The sequence below is a fragment of the Channa argus genome, chromosome 11 (genome assembly GCF_033026475.1).
Source record: "Channa argus isolate prfri chromosome 11, Channa argus male v1.0, whole genome shotgun sequence".
Taxonomy (NCBI): Eukaryota; Metazoa; Chordata; class Actinopteri; order Anabantiformes; family Channidae; genus Channa; species Channa argus.
Window position 1 is genome coordinate 20299246 of NC_090207.1, and position 16952 is coordinate 20316197.

General features: G+C 38.0%; 1 protein-coding gene across 8 annotated transcripts; it reads left to right on the forward strand.

Moving 5' to 3' along the window:
• The first annotated feature begins 52 nt into the window (after positions 1-52).
• glt1d1 (glycosyltransferase 1 domain containing 1) lies at positions 53-16856 on the forward strand. 8 transcript variants are annotated; one of them, XM_067520031.1, is made up of 13 exons: positions 53-182; positions 894-1045; positions 1195-1300; positions 1713-1754; positions 2817-2868; positions 3802-3838; positions 4472-4528; positions 10731-10829; positions 11484-11533; positions 13656-13699; positions 14024-14249; positions 14649-14747; positions 16410-16856. In XM_067520031.1, the coding sequence occupies exons 3-13, from the start codon at positions 1275-1277 to the stop codon at positions 16554-16556; spliced, it is 879 nt and encodes a 292-aa protein (XP_067376132.1). In that variant the 5' UTR covers positions 53-182; positions 894-1045; positions 1195-1274; the 3' UTR covers positions 16557-16856. The 8 variants fall into 8 exon arrangements, with proteins under 8 accessions (XP_067376132.1, XP_067376129.1, XP_067376127.1 ...); XM_067520028.1 differs by lacking the exon at positions 53-182 and adding an exon at positions 189-360 and having other exon boundaries at positions 14129-14249; XM_067520027.1 differs by lacking the exon at positions 53-182 and adding an exon at positions 238-612.
• The last annotated feature ends 96 nt before the right edge of the window (positions 16857-16952 follow it).

The window sequence follows — 16952 nt, forward strand, 5'->3', positions numbered from 1 at the left end:
CCCCAGAGACGATCTCTAAATAAAACGTACTCGATGTGCCACCTAGAGGAAAGCATCAACAGCCTATCCAAGTGATGTAGACGTCTGTGCCTTTTACACGGACGTTTTGCATCGGGAGGAGGAAGTGGTGGAGCAGGTTCTTTTTGAGCTGATTCTGGCATTGAGCAATGTCAGGAGACAGGGTATGATGTGGGTCGCTGCTTTTTCGAGTCGGTCTAAAATTATGGTCTCGAAACATAATAATAAAATTGGCAAACAGTGCCTGTATAGTATTACAGCACTCTGTGTTTTCAGGGGATCATATAAGAGACGGACATGTAAACATTGCAAGCGTTGCGTTAGTTCACTGCCATCCGCTGAGTTAGGTTACCTTTGTTGTTGCGCTACGTGTAACTTGCAGGCATGAATTCAGGAAACGTGATAGACGCCCGCTTTAGCTAGCCTACTAAAACAGCACATACAATGCGAGCTGCATTATTCCAGCTTGTTTTCGGTATTGTTTACAAATGATCTTTTCAGCTCAACATACCGTTGTAGTGAAGATATGAAATTACTCTTTCTTGCCTGTCTCAGCCCCAGATCTGGGAACCAAACTACAGCTAAGAGAATAAGGTAATCGTTGCTTAGTGTGGCTAGCTACAGCAGCTGTTGCTAGTTTTTATTTAGCCTACATTAGCCAGGAACAGTGTACTTAACTGTTATCCAGGGTTAACCAGATTTAAAGCTGCTGTTGTGAACAGCCTCTCATACTGTACAATAGCTTTGGTGAGTCAGATCTAAAGAAACTAGGGAGGATGGAGCTCTTGGCAGAAAGTGGTGACTGCAGCAAAGAGCCAACAAAATATTTGATGATTCTTGAGAAGTAATATAGTCACATGTTTTATTTATTGTAGGTCCCACATTGAATCAGCTGGACACACTTGTGACCTCAGAGATGCAGCAGAATACCAGTCTCCTGCTGAGGTGGCAAACCTAGTAGCTCAAAATCCTCCATATGATGCTGCACTGGCCATTCATCTCTTTAGAGCAGGCAGACTTCTCCTGGGTAAATGTCTTGCTGTTACGTGATCGATGACTACTCCTACATATGTCACTTATGCATGTTTGTCAGCATAGCTGTAGGTCTGCAGGTTCACATCTACTTGTCCCTAAAGAATTAAAACCTTTCTGTTTTATGTTTAACCTTTACACCAGACATCCAACTCCCCTTTGGCGTCATCTTTGGTGGAACAGACATAAATGAAGATGTAAAAGTTGAGCAGAAGCGTGTGGTTATGGAGCAGGTGCTGCTGAAAGCCAGGTGATGTTGTTGCAAACTATATTAACCTGTTCAGTGTCAAATGTCTCCAGATTTAGTATGTGAATTTTACTCCTTGGCTCAGCACGTCTTATGAACTATATGCCTTTTTCTAGAATGTTTTGCTAGAAAGATGTCTGGAAATAGGTGCTTTAATTCACTGTAGACAACTGTAAAAAACCCTCTACTTTCTTTGTTAGTTAATAGGAAATGAACCAGTGTAGAAGTTCAATCGTATTATTGATGTCATAGGTAAAGATGATGGTTTAGTGAAGTTTATTATATTTAGACATATTGGCAACTTTAATATAATGTGTATGTGAGCATATAATAAATCAGTAAGGTACACTATTATCAGGTTCTAGTAATCATCACATGCCATATCACAACATATTTTGCTTGCTTCTTTTAATAGAGGTTTGATGCAGAAGTCAGCATCCTATGGTGGAATCAGGAAGTAAATGTGACTACTTTCACCTTTTATTTGACATTGTTCATATGAAATCAAGAGAGCCTCTTATTTCATTAACCTCTGATTTTCGTTGTCTTGGACACACTAACCAGTGTTTTACAGATATAAATGAAATTGACTAGTATGTCTACATGAATGAATGAATGAATATGTCCATAAATTGCTGCTTACTCAGCCTAATGTAGTGGGTAGCATTCGTCTTTTTAGTTTGGTTGTAATTATGACTCTAGGAATTGCATGACAACTCGCAATATTAAACACATTTTCACCAGTTTCTTGATTTGTTGCGCACAATTTGAATTAAATTAGTTAATGTTAAATAATTTACAATTAAACATGTATTAAATTAATCAGTGTGCCAATTATCTGTGGGTGGGAAAGACCTTATCTTTATAAGTGCCTGGAGTAATGAAGAAATTAGCCCAAACACCAGCTTTAGAGACTGTGTGTTCTAGTTTAACATTAAGATGTTAATGTATACACATAATCAATATTTTGTCCTGTGTCTGGACATCAGACCCTAGTGTCGTGGAATGAATTAAATAGATGTTCCATCCCTCTTGTAAATATAAAGGGGATAATTGCCCTCTGGGAGAACTGGGGATATTCAGGTCTCATGACTTCAAACATGTGAATTCACACACCTCCTGCTGGTAGTGCCTTTTCATGCAAACCTTGATCCTGAAATTCAGTCACCACTCTAAGCCTCCTGGCCCATTTAATAATGCACGCTCACACACATACAAATTAATATCTACCCACTATTTTTGTTCACATTCCCTTTGTTTTCTACTTTGTATTCTTTGTGTTTTCATCCTTAAATCCTTTGCCTTCAAACCACCAGTGTTTTTTCTGCTCTCACATATTCCTTCCCAGCCTGAAGACTTTTGTTGTTGCCACTTTTTTTCCTTTGTTGTCAAAATTGTCATTATGTGCAAAAGGTTAAAACTTACTGTCAGCAATGAAAGCAATCAAAATTCTTGTTCATCGGAATTGCTTTTACAAGGGTGATAATGAACTGATATATTTTTTGTTTTGTTTTTTTAGGTTTGCAGTTGCATTCACTGACAAACTGAAAGAAGAGGCAGAGCTGTTTTTGGTATGATTATAGTATTTTGTATTTCAACAAAACAACTGCATTAGCCTTAACATATGCTAGTGCTTGCATATGCAATTATGTCTCATATGGCATATGATTGAAGTTTTACTAGAACATCTATATGTCTATATCTGTATGTGCCTCATTGCTGGTCCACCATAATGTTTATGACTGCCTTCTATAATGTTTCCAACTCCCACATAAACCTAGGTGCTAACAAGACTGTTACATAGTAAGTGATATTTTAATGAAAACAAATGTTGGCCCATGTATTGTAAAGCTATTATGAAAAAGCAAGAGTAAAAGCAAATACTGTTTGTTGTTTGAATTTATGGTAAATTATCAGACAGCAAAAGCCTCACATCTCCATAAAATACAACAGGACTTTAACTACTGTATACAAACACAACGTCCTGCCTTGTCCAGTAATAGTTTGCGCATTAAATTAATATTACCATATTTTATTTTCAGATTAGATTCCAGCCGTAGGGTGCAGATTGAGGCGAGTGGCATGTTTTATCTCTGGCATTTAGTGCTGACAGCAGGCAGACAGGACAGGCACTGAGAGGCATCACCACAGTTTTTATTGTGACAGAAAACACACATAAGGGATGGATCTAGTGTGATAACATCCAGTCAATTTCCTTTCCAGTCCCTCTGATTTATTTTGTAGCACCCTATTATCTTTGCAACTATTTTCCTTACTCCATTTCAAAGTTTGGATTTTGTTTAAATATGTTTGGAGCTCAAAGAGCATTAATTGGATATTTGCTGTTGCCTGGTATACACAGAAAGATGTGCAGATAATAATAAACTAATCTGATGTCATTTGTAACAAACACTGCCGGTAATTCATGATGGATTTTGAACATGTAAGCATTTATGCACTGGTACTTGTTTTTACCAAAATTGTGCAATGTTTTTTCTCTGAAGGTCCCCCAGACAAGTAAAATCGTCGTCCAACCCCAAGGTAAGCTCTGCAGGATGAATATAATTTCCTAATAACGTGCTTCCTTCCCTCACTATTAAAGCTAGATACATTACATTATCAGCTCTGACATTTTTTCCTTCATTAACACGCTGTCTCCAGTACAGAGTTTGATTTGCTCTTGCCATTGGCCTCCTCCCATGCACGACAACCCAAATCATTCTTGTTTCTCACCAGCAGCCTTGTTCAGCAAACACGTACCTTCATAGATTAGAGGAGAGCTAGCTGCATTGCTGAGCCTGGACCAGTGAACCTATTTTTTCATGTACGTTGCTGTAGTGACCACACTACAGTCCTTTTAACATGAACTGCGCAAAGACATTTCTCCATCACATTTAATCTGTTTTGTTTTACATGTTAAATGTTGCTGCATTTTAGTGCAAACATCAACTTATAATATAAATTTAATAAAACTAAAAGTTATGAAAAATATAGGATGTGACTACTGCCTTTAGTCTGAGGCATCTTATAACTCATAAGGCCATGGCCATAAAAACTGTTGTGTAATCATTAAAGCCACTTTTTCCATTTATGTCATTGTCGATTTTATTGATACCCTCAGTTTAAAAGCATTATTGAGAGCACTCTGCCTTTTTATTTGTGTTTATTTTACAGGTATCAAGACAGAAGTGAGTGAGAAATTCTGCTGGACTGAATTCTTGAGGAGTTCAGGTACTTTTTTTCAAGCCTTTGTCATAAAATATTTCATATTAAAAGCTATTTTAGGGGCAGGCTATGAATCATCCAAAGTACCAAATTCAAACTAATTTTTATTTTTTTATTTGTTTATCTTTGTATTTGTTTTATTAATTGTGTGCATTGACCATAATTTCATAAATTCAAGTGTTGATGTGATACAGGCACTATAGCATGAAGTTCACCTCCTCACATTATTAAGGCTTTGTTTGAAACTAGAATATGATAGTTGTGTGCTCTTCCACATTTCCTGGTACAGGTTCTGTATGTCTGATTAAAACAAAACGAGAAATACCTGCACTTTAAAAATGTAACCTCCCATGTTAAGTTTTTTATTTTGTTTTTGGTGTAATTTTGACCAGCTATACAAAGGGGTGTCACATATTTTTAACTAATTTAATGCAGTACATTGGAGCCACCAATGGGAGTATAAGAGGAAAATATTCATACATCCCCCTCTAACCTAAAACGTAACAATCAGATATCATAAATTTGCTCTGTGCAGAGTTCATTAGAATTCCACTTATCCAGCCTTTTCCTCTTCTCTCCTGCAGTCTTCCGTATACCGTTTGAACAGCTCAGTAAATATTCAGCTACTCAGATCATCCTTTCCACAAACAGTATGGACTTTAAAATGAACACTGCAAGATAATGTCTATCTTAAGTACATTAGTGCTTATAGAGAGCACAGTTGAGTATAGAGGAACTGTTGATTAATAGCCCTCCAGCCCAGGGCCGTTTGTCACCATACCTCACAACCAGTGCAAGAAATACTAATTGTCCACAGCCATTCTTCATTTGTTATACTTGAAACAGAACCTTCAATTGTGCTTCCTCAGATATGATAAAAGAACTGTAATCTGATTCAGAGAAGTTTTACAGATGCACAGGTTTTGCATGTGTTCCATTCAAAGCTGTTAATTGGAGTTATTTTTTTATGGATGTGGGTTGGATGCATCAGTAAGAAAAACTTCTTTCTTTCTGTCTTTTTCCCACGGTGTTAATATGACATTAGACAACACATGCTTTGGAATTTTACTTGCAGTTGTAAGTATTAGGGACTAGTGAATGTGATGCTAAGGCAACCCACGGAGACTTCACTGTAATAACAAATTCTGCAGTCACATTGGTAAATTAAAATTCAAAAAACATTTTAAGCATTTGTATTTGGGGGTCATTCTGCTGCCTATAAGTCATTCTTTTCAATCTTGCTGGCTTGATTTGTTTCCTTTAATACCAATAAATCTCAGTGACTTCACTCATGCTTTAGATTTCCTCAAATACAACAAGGCAGTTTGACAGCAGTGACTCGTGATGCAAACTATATTCTCTCCTGTCAGCTCTCATGCTCTTCTTGTCTTCACACACGCTTCCAGCACAGCAGGGGGCACTATCCCATGTGTGTGTTTTCGGTTCTCAGTTCTCGCTGCATATTGAGTTGCTTTCTCATCTCTCCATTTAGTGTGACATAAATGAATCATTTCTAAATAGCAGAATCTTGAGTGTATCATATATAGGCTTGTTTAGTGAAGTTATATGCTGGTTTTAGTGTTGGGGTTAAATGTATTCTGTATAACCCTATGTTGCAGTGACACAGTGTAACTGTATTAAAAAGACCTCCACTGCTGAATGTAAAAGAGGCAAAGCAACCCTCCTAAGACACATAACTATACTGTCTATACCTGTGTCTACTTTGGGGGCTATTTACCCTTCAAAGGCACTGACTTCAGCATGAGGATACAGAAGTCCGTCCAGTCAGTCCACAAAAGCCACATGATATGTGTCTGTGGCCCATGCCGGTGTTAAAGAGATACATGAGCAATATGAAATGAACAGTGATGATTTGAATCCCTGAGTGGTAGTCGAAAGCATGCAGGAGGTGTGTTCATACCTTGTCCAGGTAATTGGTCCTCGGATAATTAATATTAAATAAATTTCACAGGGCTTTCGCTGTATTAGCCATATTAATTGATAAATTGATGGAAATGGATTGGGAAAGGTTAATTGCCTGTTATTATCTTATAGTGTTGGATCATGGAGCATTGTCATAAGGTTCATGGGTCAATATACAATAAAAAGGTCAAATTTGACCATCACTGACATAGCTGTAGATCACGCAGTGTAATTTTCTGGCTAAAAATATTTCATAGCAGCATATTTTCCTTTACTTGACTCACCCTAGAGTTCTAGGTCAATTACTCATACTCTGTTCTTGTGATCTGTTTCGGTTGTTTTTCTCTGCTATTTAAAGAAAGCGAGTTATTTATTTATTTATGTATTTAATCTCAAATCAGTAGTTTGCCTGTTGTGCAGATGGCAACAGAATTCAATACAAAGAACAGCTCGCAGTTAATTTTAGGCAATTGCTACTATTGCTGTTTGTCTAGCTTGTCTATTGTTTTGCCTAGAAATGCTTCCTCGAAGCATAAACCCCCCTCTAATTTTTGTACTTTTTCTTAGCTGGGGCTATACACTATTATGTTATAATATTTAAGCAGCGTAAAATGAAGTGACTGAAACAGTTGCGAAGGTCTGAGGTGTACAAGGAAAGGAATTTAAACATATTTTAACCTCTTACATTTGAGGCATACACTTGCAGTTTAGGCAGGATTGATCAAACTTTTTTAAAACTGAGACATAATCCTAATTGTTTCAATTTGTATCACCTGTGTAACTTTGTCAGTACATGTCATTTTCTTAGTTGTTTTTGTTTAATATTGTTGTCATTTTAAATGCACCTTGCAGACTCGGTTTCACTCTGTGCCACTCAACAGATGAATAGGAGCTGTTCAAATAGATTTTTGCTCTCACATCTATGCACATACATATACAAGTGTGTGTGCGTGTGCAGACACATACTGATTAAAGCATTAGGGGATTGTTTAGAATGCCCTTCTGAAATCAAAAGCAAAATGAACAAAAATGTGTTTTGCATATAACCCAAAGAACTGCAACGGGAGAAAGAGAAAACATAGCTGCTGGCACAGCAGATGATTTGTACAATTTGTTTTTCTCCCCTGAGGAAAGATGAATTGTGTCTTAGATCCAAAGAGTTGTTTTTTCCTTTTGAAATTCTTGTTTATTCTGACAGGTCTGTGCTCTGGTAAGTTTCCAGCTATCTTCCATTATATTCCTGCATCTTCTTCTGAGGTAGTGACACGGGTGGACCTTGACTGATGTGCCTTCTCATCCCACCAATCAATGCGAGGAAGTTCAATCCATCCCGCAGATGAAGTGCTTTTTTGACCATCGGTTGCTAGGATCAGGGTCATTGCCCAGACTTCATGCTGTTGTTTTAAGATGCTCTTTAATAGTATTAAAAGAGCTGCCTCAGCCTCCTGATCTGGACTTATCTGGCAGCAGGGGATTTCACACAACTGTCACTATGCTTTAAGCATGTGCTTGTGTCTGTCTGTTGTATTATATTTGAAATTGTTTGTTTATGTTTGTCACGAAGTACCTCTAATCTGAGCTGTTTTTATACCTTTATCACTTAAATGTTGGTTTAGCCAGTGATGCCAGAGAAACCACCGCTAGCATTTATATTTATCCATTTATGTTTTCTTTCAGGTCACTCCCGAGCATAAAAATCCAGATATAAAATAAATTTTCAGATAGATCATAAAACCCGTGATGGTAAAATACCCTTTGTATTTACTTGCTTGTGTTCACCTATTGTAATTTTCCTCAGTTGATTTGGGAGTACGGCCTTTAAACCAACCTTGATTTAAGCTTGAATACAATAGTTTTCCTCTGGCGTTTGTGATAGAAATTTTCCCTCTTCCCTAGTCAACTGTTACTAGATCTTGGAAGAATTAAAGAAAGAACTCGGCGTGATGAACCATCTCAGTTTCAGACATGGAGAGGAACCCATGTGGGTGTCTTCTGACTTGTATCTCTCAAACCCCTTCTATTTATACTCAAACCTAAGAAAGGAGCCCCCCTCACAAAACCAGGTGCACGTAGTTGACAGTCACTATTCTTGTCCCTTTTTAGGGACTGTAAATATCAGTTGTGCAGCAATTAAATCCTTTTATTGCACCTTCTTGTAGATCTTGTGACCCCAGGACCCACTGTCCGCTACATTCTTTTGGGCCTTATAACGACAAAGTGCCCATGTGATCTAAACATGACACACCCTGTGTCATCTTGTTCTGTTTATGACCTCTTCAATAAGCCCATTTCTTTTGCCTGTTTGCTAATTATTTAACCATATGACAAAATGAAAAATTATTTTATTCCCCCACATGTTGTAGTTGGGCTTTGAAAGTGATGTAACAACTAAATTTCCTATTTACATAAAGCCTTAACTACTGGGGATTATTAATTTAAACCATTTTTTCTTACAGTAACTGTTGTTTGTTTCCAACAATTGGTCCATCACTTTGGCTGAAATATTTAATTGGATGTGGATTTAATTGGATGAATTTTGCTACAGGAATTCGCCACATGATAAATGGTCGTGAATTTTCAGTTATTTCTTTAACATACCTGCTATATTGTCTATATTGCTATATCAGCATATTATCATTTTGTTAGCATGCTTAAATGAGTATTTATCGCAAAGTGGTGTTTTGATATAAATACTATCCCACAGTCCCATAGACCTGCTAGTATAGACTCTTGCCCTGTAGTTTTGCTGTTGATTTACTTTAGGCTTTACCCTCCTTTGCAGAAGGACACATTGAAGTAGTGGATACTCACTGTCAGAAATGAGCACTTTTTAAATATTACATAGACTCTCTGCTCAACCCACTCTCCATTAGGCAGTTGTAAAGGTAATTTGGTTCAGCTCCAATATGAACACTCTAGAGGATGTACAGTGTATAGTAATTGCCTGTTTAAAGTTAATTAGAGGATCTGCTTATTGTTGAAGAGTCCGAGACTGACAGCCCAGTGTGTGCCGTCATCATAATAGCGCAGACCAGGTTATTCGGCTCTGGTCTGTCTTTAGAAGGTCAGGTGCAGTACTGTAGTGGTTGGCATTGAACATAGTTGTATGTCCGCCAGTTTCTGGCTAATCTCTGGTTGATCCTCAGAGTTGGATGATCTGGGGAAAGAGCCGAATTAGCGGCCCTGACTCTCAATTGAAGCAAGGTTCTTGTGATGGCCGCCCCTGCTGCCACACAGTCCTGTTAAATGTCGGTAACCCACCCACCTGCACAACAGATTTTGCTTTCTTTGATTTACATTTAGTAATTTAGTACATTGAACACATTTCATTGTACAGAATATTAAAGGAATTTTTTGTACATTCAGTTTATTTGTTAAGGTGTCAGTACATTAGTTTCTATTTGTAGCGCGCACATGTAATTAATTTCTGTACAGTCATACTTTAATTACTTTTGCTTGAGTTAATCATAATTCAGTTAGCAGTGCAGGTGGAGTTGCTGTGGGCTTCGGCTGCTGGAGGGTCTTCTTGTTCAGCTGAGCAAAAGGATGCACCCCAGGAATCAGAACATCTAAATACAGGAAGTTATCAATTGGACCATACCAAGAGCCTGCTACCTTAAGGGAGGGATTGTAACTTCTGTTTTAGGATTTTGGGTTGTTTAGCTATCTAGTTATTTAATATAGTTGTTTTGGATAATATCTAATTATTTGCATTCAGTAGGTTTCTTGTTATATTTTGTTCTGTATAGTTAATTATGAGGTTTGTCTTTAATGTTCTGATCAGCCATTACATATTGTTATATTCAGTCCAGTTTGGTTTTGTTGACCACTTTTATGCTCCCAATATTTTGTGATTTAATATTTATGAAGTAAATTAAAACCCTTTTTTCTTAAAAATCACCTGTTTCCTTTTGCCTGCTCGCTCGGTCCTGCACAGTTCTCAACAACGTTTCATTCTGTTAGTATGATGTTGGTTAGCTCGTTTTTAATATAGAGCTGTTCAGTCAAATTGTCACCCAAATGCTCTGGCTCTGTACTTGTTGCTGTATTACACATTAATTAGGCTGCAACCTTCCAGTGTTTTCAGCAGACTGTTTCCCTGCTGAGCAACAGGGAACTGGTACAACTCTGATCAGAGAATTGTGAGTACATTAGTCACTGCTGTCTTATTTTCCTCATGACCTTGGGTGATGTATTGCTTTCATTATCTGCCGATGTACTTGGGATGTTCATTATGCAGTGTTTTGATATTGTGTCACTGTCTGTGTGTTTGGCATCTCTCCAGGTGTAAGTTGGGAGCATGTGGATGAGCTGCGTGTCTTTCTGTTGGTCTGTGGCCTCAGAAGAGTCAAGGATCCCCTCTATCTGGTGGACGTGTTTTCAGGTATAATAGAATTATTTCATGAAAATATATATGTGATTTAATACAGCAATAAGGCCTGTTAAAAGAGGGGACGATGCCTGTTGGCACGTCTTCATCTATCTGGATTACAGAGCATTCTGGCCATATTTCTATAGCAGTCTGTGACAAAGACGATGGCAGCATCCTCATTAATTAGGAATACTGTTCTATCTTTTTGGTTCAGCTTCAGCTAATTGAAAATGTATCTGAAAGTACAACAACATTCTGCTGACGGCTTATATTTGTCCTCTGGCCTTGCCATGGTGTTTCTTTTTTATGTTTGCTGCCTTGTATGTCTCTTACAATAAATTCAGCTGTGAGAACACTGATGAGCAATATCAAGGGCTATTATTTTTTTTAAAGCCTTATTTATTTTGAGATTTTTATAGAACACAGTTATGGTAATAAAACAGCACTAGAGGGCGTCAAATTCTATACTGATGTTTTAGAAAGATAAAATTTGTGTCAATTATATGGTTAACAACACAAACATGTGAAGCAAATATACAGATTCTTCAAGAATTCCATTAAAACTAGATTTGCTGTTTCTGAGAAAGCTGCTGCTGTTTCTTTCTTATTTGTTTTCTCTCCAAAAAGATTTTTTTACATTGCCATCTTTATTTTATATCTTTTTAGAGTGGCATTGTGAGAATCCTCGAAATGTGTTGGTCATTATTGGACCAAAGGTAAGTACACAGACATTATACAGTATGTCAGGATGGTTTACAAGCTTGTCACGTGCCCTCCTCTGCTCTATGATTCCGTACGGTAGGAATTACCTCGAAACCTCCCCCTGGGAATTTAAGCAGCCTCTAATTGGATATAGCAGTGATACTGACTTTAGCTGTTTAACAGGAATTAACTGTCAGTCCTGGGAGGAAATCGCAGAACTTCTGCATGTAGGGCAAGATACAGCAGTAATGGTCCTTTTAACTTTTTGTTTAGTGGCTGAAGTCGCACTACAGCACAATTTCTTGAAAGCACCTTGGCTTGAAATACTGACGCATTACCTTCTCCAGATTAGCACTCTCCTTTGACTAGTGACCTGCATACAGCTGCCTCATTTTAATACACATGGATAAGCATATATCTGGACATGTGCTGGTATAAATTATAGCCAAAGCAGTTAGTAGCCTTGTCGCACACCATCGTGCTTTTGTCCCATGTATCATCCCTGAAGACAGTAACTGCTCAAACGCAGGCTGAGTGTCAGATAATTTGAAAAAAGCAATTAAACACTTATGGCTTGCAGGCAGTTATAATATATAAATCATAAATCAGCCTGTCAGCCAGAGAGTCAAAATAGAGGCGTTTTTACACATTAACTGTAAAAGTGTTTTTATACTGATTGCACTTTTATGTTAAAATTTCTGTTGTCTTATTGCTGCACATAGAAATCATATCCCAGCCAACTGCAGCAGCCTCGGTGCTCATTCATTTCCAATCTCTCTCATTGATTTGTCTCTATGTTTGTCTTCACTTCTCTTCCCCCTGACTTGGTTTCATTTGACATCAGTGTACAGTATTTTAGTGTCTGTTCTTTGTTTCGAACGGTGGTGTCAGGCAAAAAAGGTATGTTCTCCTTTAGGTTTGCTCAAAAACAACTCAATTAGACATGGCCAGGGGCATATACACTGCTTTACTGCTGCTTCTTTCTCCGCTATGCTTTGTTGTTGTTTGATGAAATGGCTCAGTGGAAGCGAAGATGTGTGATTCATCTCGACACAAGAGTGGAAGGGTTTGTTTGACAAATAAAACTTCAAATATAGTTAATATAATAAACATGTATGTGTTTGATCATCAGATTCCACCTTAACAATTGTTTGGTTCCACTTGTTGGTTAGTTGGTTTAGATTTAATAAAATAAGAGTAAATTTTAACTATTGAAACAGAATTTAGAATGAGACATTAATTGCTCAAGCTGTCCTAATGTGGTACGTCCATAGTTACTTCATATGAATAATAGTACATATTATGTGACTGCACAACATCTGTTATTAAAAAGAAAATTCAGGTCAGTTTGTCCGCAGTCACATGTGACTCCTCTGTAAATGGGTTTTATTAAAAACCACAATGTGCTTCATTTTCTGTGGTATAAGAAAATATATTTGCGGAATTCATAGAAAGGCTTTTGACACATTTGATGCTTAAAAAGAAAATGTGGCAGAGCACAAGAGGACATAATCATTATGTCAAAATGGGAAAGGTGTAGCAGATTCACTTTGAAGAAAACATTAATCTAGAGTCTGCCTTCTGAATGGTCATGTGGTCACAGGCGTTCCAATGTCTGTATATTCACAGTGGCACGGTACAGAATATGTGCTTAAATCATTTGTGTTTGTTAATACAGCCTTTATAATGATCTGTCCCCTGCTGGTTTTACAATGTCTGCTAAATCCCAGATTACACTAGAATACAGAAATGTTGTCAGTTTATATTCTTTGAATTTAATGCACATAGAAATACCATGAGCTGTTAAATGAAAAAAGGAAGTAGCAGCTTGCTTGGCAGCATCTTTGACCTAAATTGCTATGCTTTGACTTTTCTGTAGGCAGGCTAATGCACGCAAATCCCACATTGCAATTAATCAGATTGGCCACCCACCCCACCCTGACCCCAATCTCTGAAAATGCAGGATTTTTTACTCATGATAGAAATTAATTGTGTCATTGTTTATTTTATGCTACTGATTAAGTGATGCTTGGCATCCTTGCATGTAAGGATGCAAGGATACATCGTGCATGTAAAATGCAAACAGTCTTTTACTTTCAGATAAGGGGGTTTACTTGAAATCTTGGTGTCTTTCAGATGGATCCTGTGATAACAGTGAAAGTGGAAGCTGTTGTTAAAAGGTAAATAGTTTTTTTTTCTTTATTAAAAACACTCATAAATTTGAGATCCATGACTTTCCACGATCTTGCTTCGGTGAAGACTGTGTATATTGGTTCCTCTTAACCCATGTTAATATAATGTGAAGCGAATTCAAATCTGAGGCCAGTGCCAAAATTCCCTTTTTTTTTTTTCTTTTTTTTTTAAATCTCACTTTCCACTTTCAAATCTAAGCTGATCGTTCAGTTTTTTGCCAAAGGCAATCACCACAACAAAGATCTGTGTGGCAGCAAGCTGCCCTCTCTGGTTAGGACTTTACCTGGACACCCTTTTTATGTCACACATAGCGCAGCCGTGTTTCTTGCCCTGAGCTTGTCACTGCTGTTCAGCATCATTCATGCCTCTGTGAGCCGTGAGTCATACAGAACTGAGCTTTGCCACTGCTTCTGCAGAACAGCAGGGGTCTTCTTGGCCCAGGAGAGGAGCCAGCAGGAGCTTCATGCTGCCATGAAAAGGTGCTTCGCTGTGGTCAACAGCTCCATCTCAGAGGGCATGTCAGCAGCCATCTTGGAGGTAAACATCTTCAGGGCTCATGGGTAATCGGATGAGAGCATGCACTGGCTTCAGAAATTCTTCTGAGAAATATGTTTTTGTGGCTCTGAATTTGAATTTGATTTATTTTTAATATTTGTATTTGCCATTTAAAGTCTGAGAAATTTGTGTACAGGAGTCTTTATCAGTTGGCATGTATCACTAAACATCTTCATAAATTTAGTAGCTGACACAGATTAATACATGTAATTGTAAGTCTGCAATTGAACTGAAATATTGCAAAGCCGTATATCTGCACTACATAGTAGGTTCTTATTTTATAGTAATGACATCATTTATTAATGAGTAAGTCATAAAGTTTTGTCTGATTTTGTACCTCTCACTCTAACTTATAATTGTTTCAACTTTCTGCTTCAACAGGCGATGGATCTTGAGGTTCCTGTGTTGGCCAGGAACATTCCAGGAAACGCAGCTGTGGTGCAGCATGAGTTCACTGGTCTGCTGTACTCATCTCCTCAGGTATATACTATACATTGTTACATGTCACATGTGTTAAGCCCTGCTAAGCTGTAACACAAACTGCATACAGAAAGTAAGAAATGTACTTCAGCCACCTCATCTGCGAATCCTGTCTCCTCTCTTGACTTGAAAAGTACTTCCTGCTAATAAGTAGCACTGAAGCACAGTCCTTTGCCTGTCATGTTTTTATCTTAGTCTCACAGTTTTATGCAGGAAAACTCCAAGTTTACATCATTTATTTAAAACTTTATACTTTAAAATCTTATCTTTAATCTAAGCAGGTAAAATATAACAAAAGGAGCTGATGTGTCATCAGGTGCTTATATTAGAATCAGAGAGTGTAGCCTTCAGGGACAGAGCAAAGATCCCACATTACCACATGGTGATGCAACACACAGCAGCAGGCAGGTAAGTGTAAGATGGGGAGCTTCCATAAGAACTCTTCATTTTGCTATTTAATGAGGTTTGATTTAAAAAGAGAATAACATAGGTTAAAGCTGGTTAACAGAGGGCTTGGTCAGGATCCTTTCAAGACACTGTGCTCAAGTGTGATGTTGTTGTAACAGCAGAGATAAGTTCTCTCCGGGGGGGTCACGTGTGCTCAGCCGAGTTGCCAGGAGGAAGCTCTCACAGATGGATGTGGCAACTTGGGCTGGATCAGCAAACAACTTTAGCCAGGACTGCTGGGCAATGAGTGCTACTCTGTCAGTGAAAAGATTCCTTGCATTGACTCACACGCAATACTTATTTGTACAATATAAAATCCTCCTCTGTTCCTGACTGACATCTTCCAGTCCTTTAAGCCTTCGGAGTAATTACACAAGGAGTAACGGAAAGCAATGTGTCAAAGGAAACAAACACAAGCACTTGAAAGCTTTAAAGAATAAAATGTCCTTTCCTGTCTGGCTCTATAATTTGCACGAAGAGTGAAGTGATTATAAGCAGGCTGCTCGTAAGTTGAGCTTTAATCCTTTTGCTGAGGATTTATAGCTCTCGTATGGGCATACGGAAGAGCTGTTTCCTACCAAGTGCCTCTCCAGACATAATCACATCACTTGAATGAAGTGAAGTAAAGTGAAGTGGCCTGCTGACTGGCAGTGGCTAAAACTATGTGCCCGTTGGCTCTCTGCTGCAGCAAATGTTGGCTGCCATGTTGTAGGAAGACTTTAAGGCCCTTCCTCTTCATTTTGTTAGAGGCTTCCCTCAGTCTGCTGGCCCAGCAGAATGGCTTAATGTAGAGTTGCTCGACATTCAGGATGCTGTGTGGAAACACCATGTATCAGTCAATGCTCAGGGATAGCACCATTACTCACTTTTTAATTATCTAATCCCCCCATGTCCCTGAGACAGATGGTTGGGTAGTATTGTTTAACTATAGCACTTACTTCATAAGCAAATGAGAGGTGGCACCTGATAGGATAAAGTGTATAGGTCTGCTGAATAGCTATATTAAGATCTAGACCTACAAATATCTCTTCTTAATATCTTTCGCATTGACACGTTAAGTATTTACTAATCTGCAGGCAGGCTTTTGTCAGTGTTCTCTCATGCTTTGGATGATCTTTTATGTTAAAAAAAAAACATATCTTCAGGCAACTTCAGTGACGAGCTTCAAGTGTCATTTGGCAGTAAACCAGCTTGTTTTGCTTTTATCCCTGCCAGGAATTTGTGCATCAATCACAGAGACTGTTGTCAGATCCCGAGCTGAGAAAGGGAGTTGTGAGGAATGGAAAACTCTATGTAGAAGAACATCATGGCCTGAATCAGGAGAGAAAAATCTATAGGCAGCTGGTGGACACTCTGCACTGATGTACTGTGAGGTTTCTCAGGAACTTTAGCAATAGAGAACAGGGAATTAAACAATTATATATATTTACGATGTAAAAGTGGTGATATTCCCTGTCTTTTAAGAAACCAGGTGACAAAAAAATGCTGCAGAGCACTTTGAACCAGATTCTTATTGTACGCATGGTGGTCTTTGTTAATATATTTAAAGTTTTGTATTTGAAATTAATGATGTCATGTAATTTAAGGTAAAGTGTAATTATGGGATAAACACGGGATCTCTGTTCATTCATTATTCATAATAAAAGAGACACAACAACTCCACTGTTGTCATTAACTGGTGGGTGATCTGGAAATGTATGATTGTTATAAAATTATTGTTCTTTCAAACGAGAATATTGTTTTTCATTGTTAACAAGA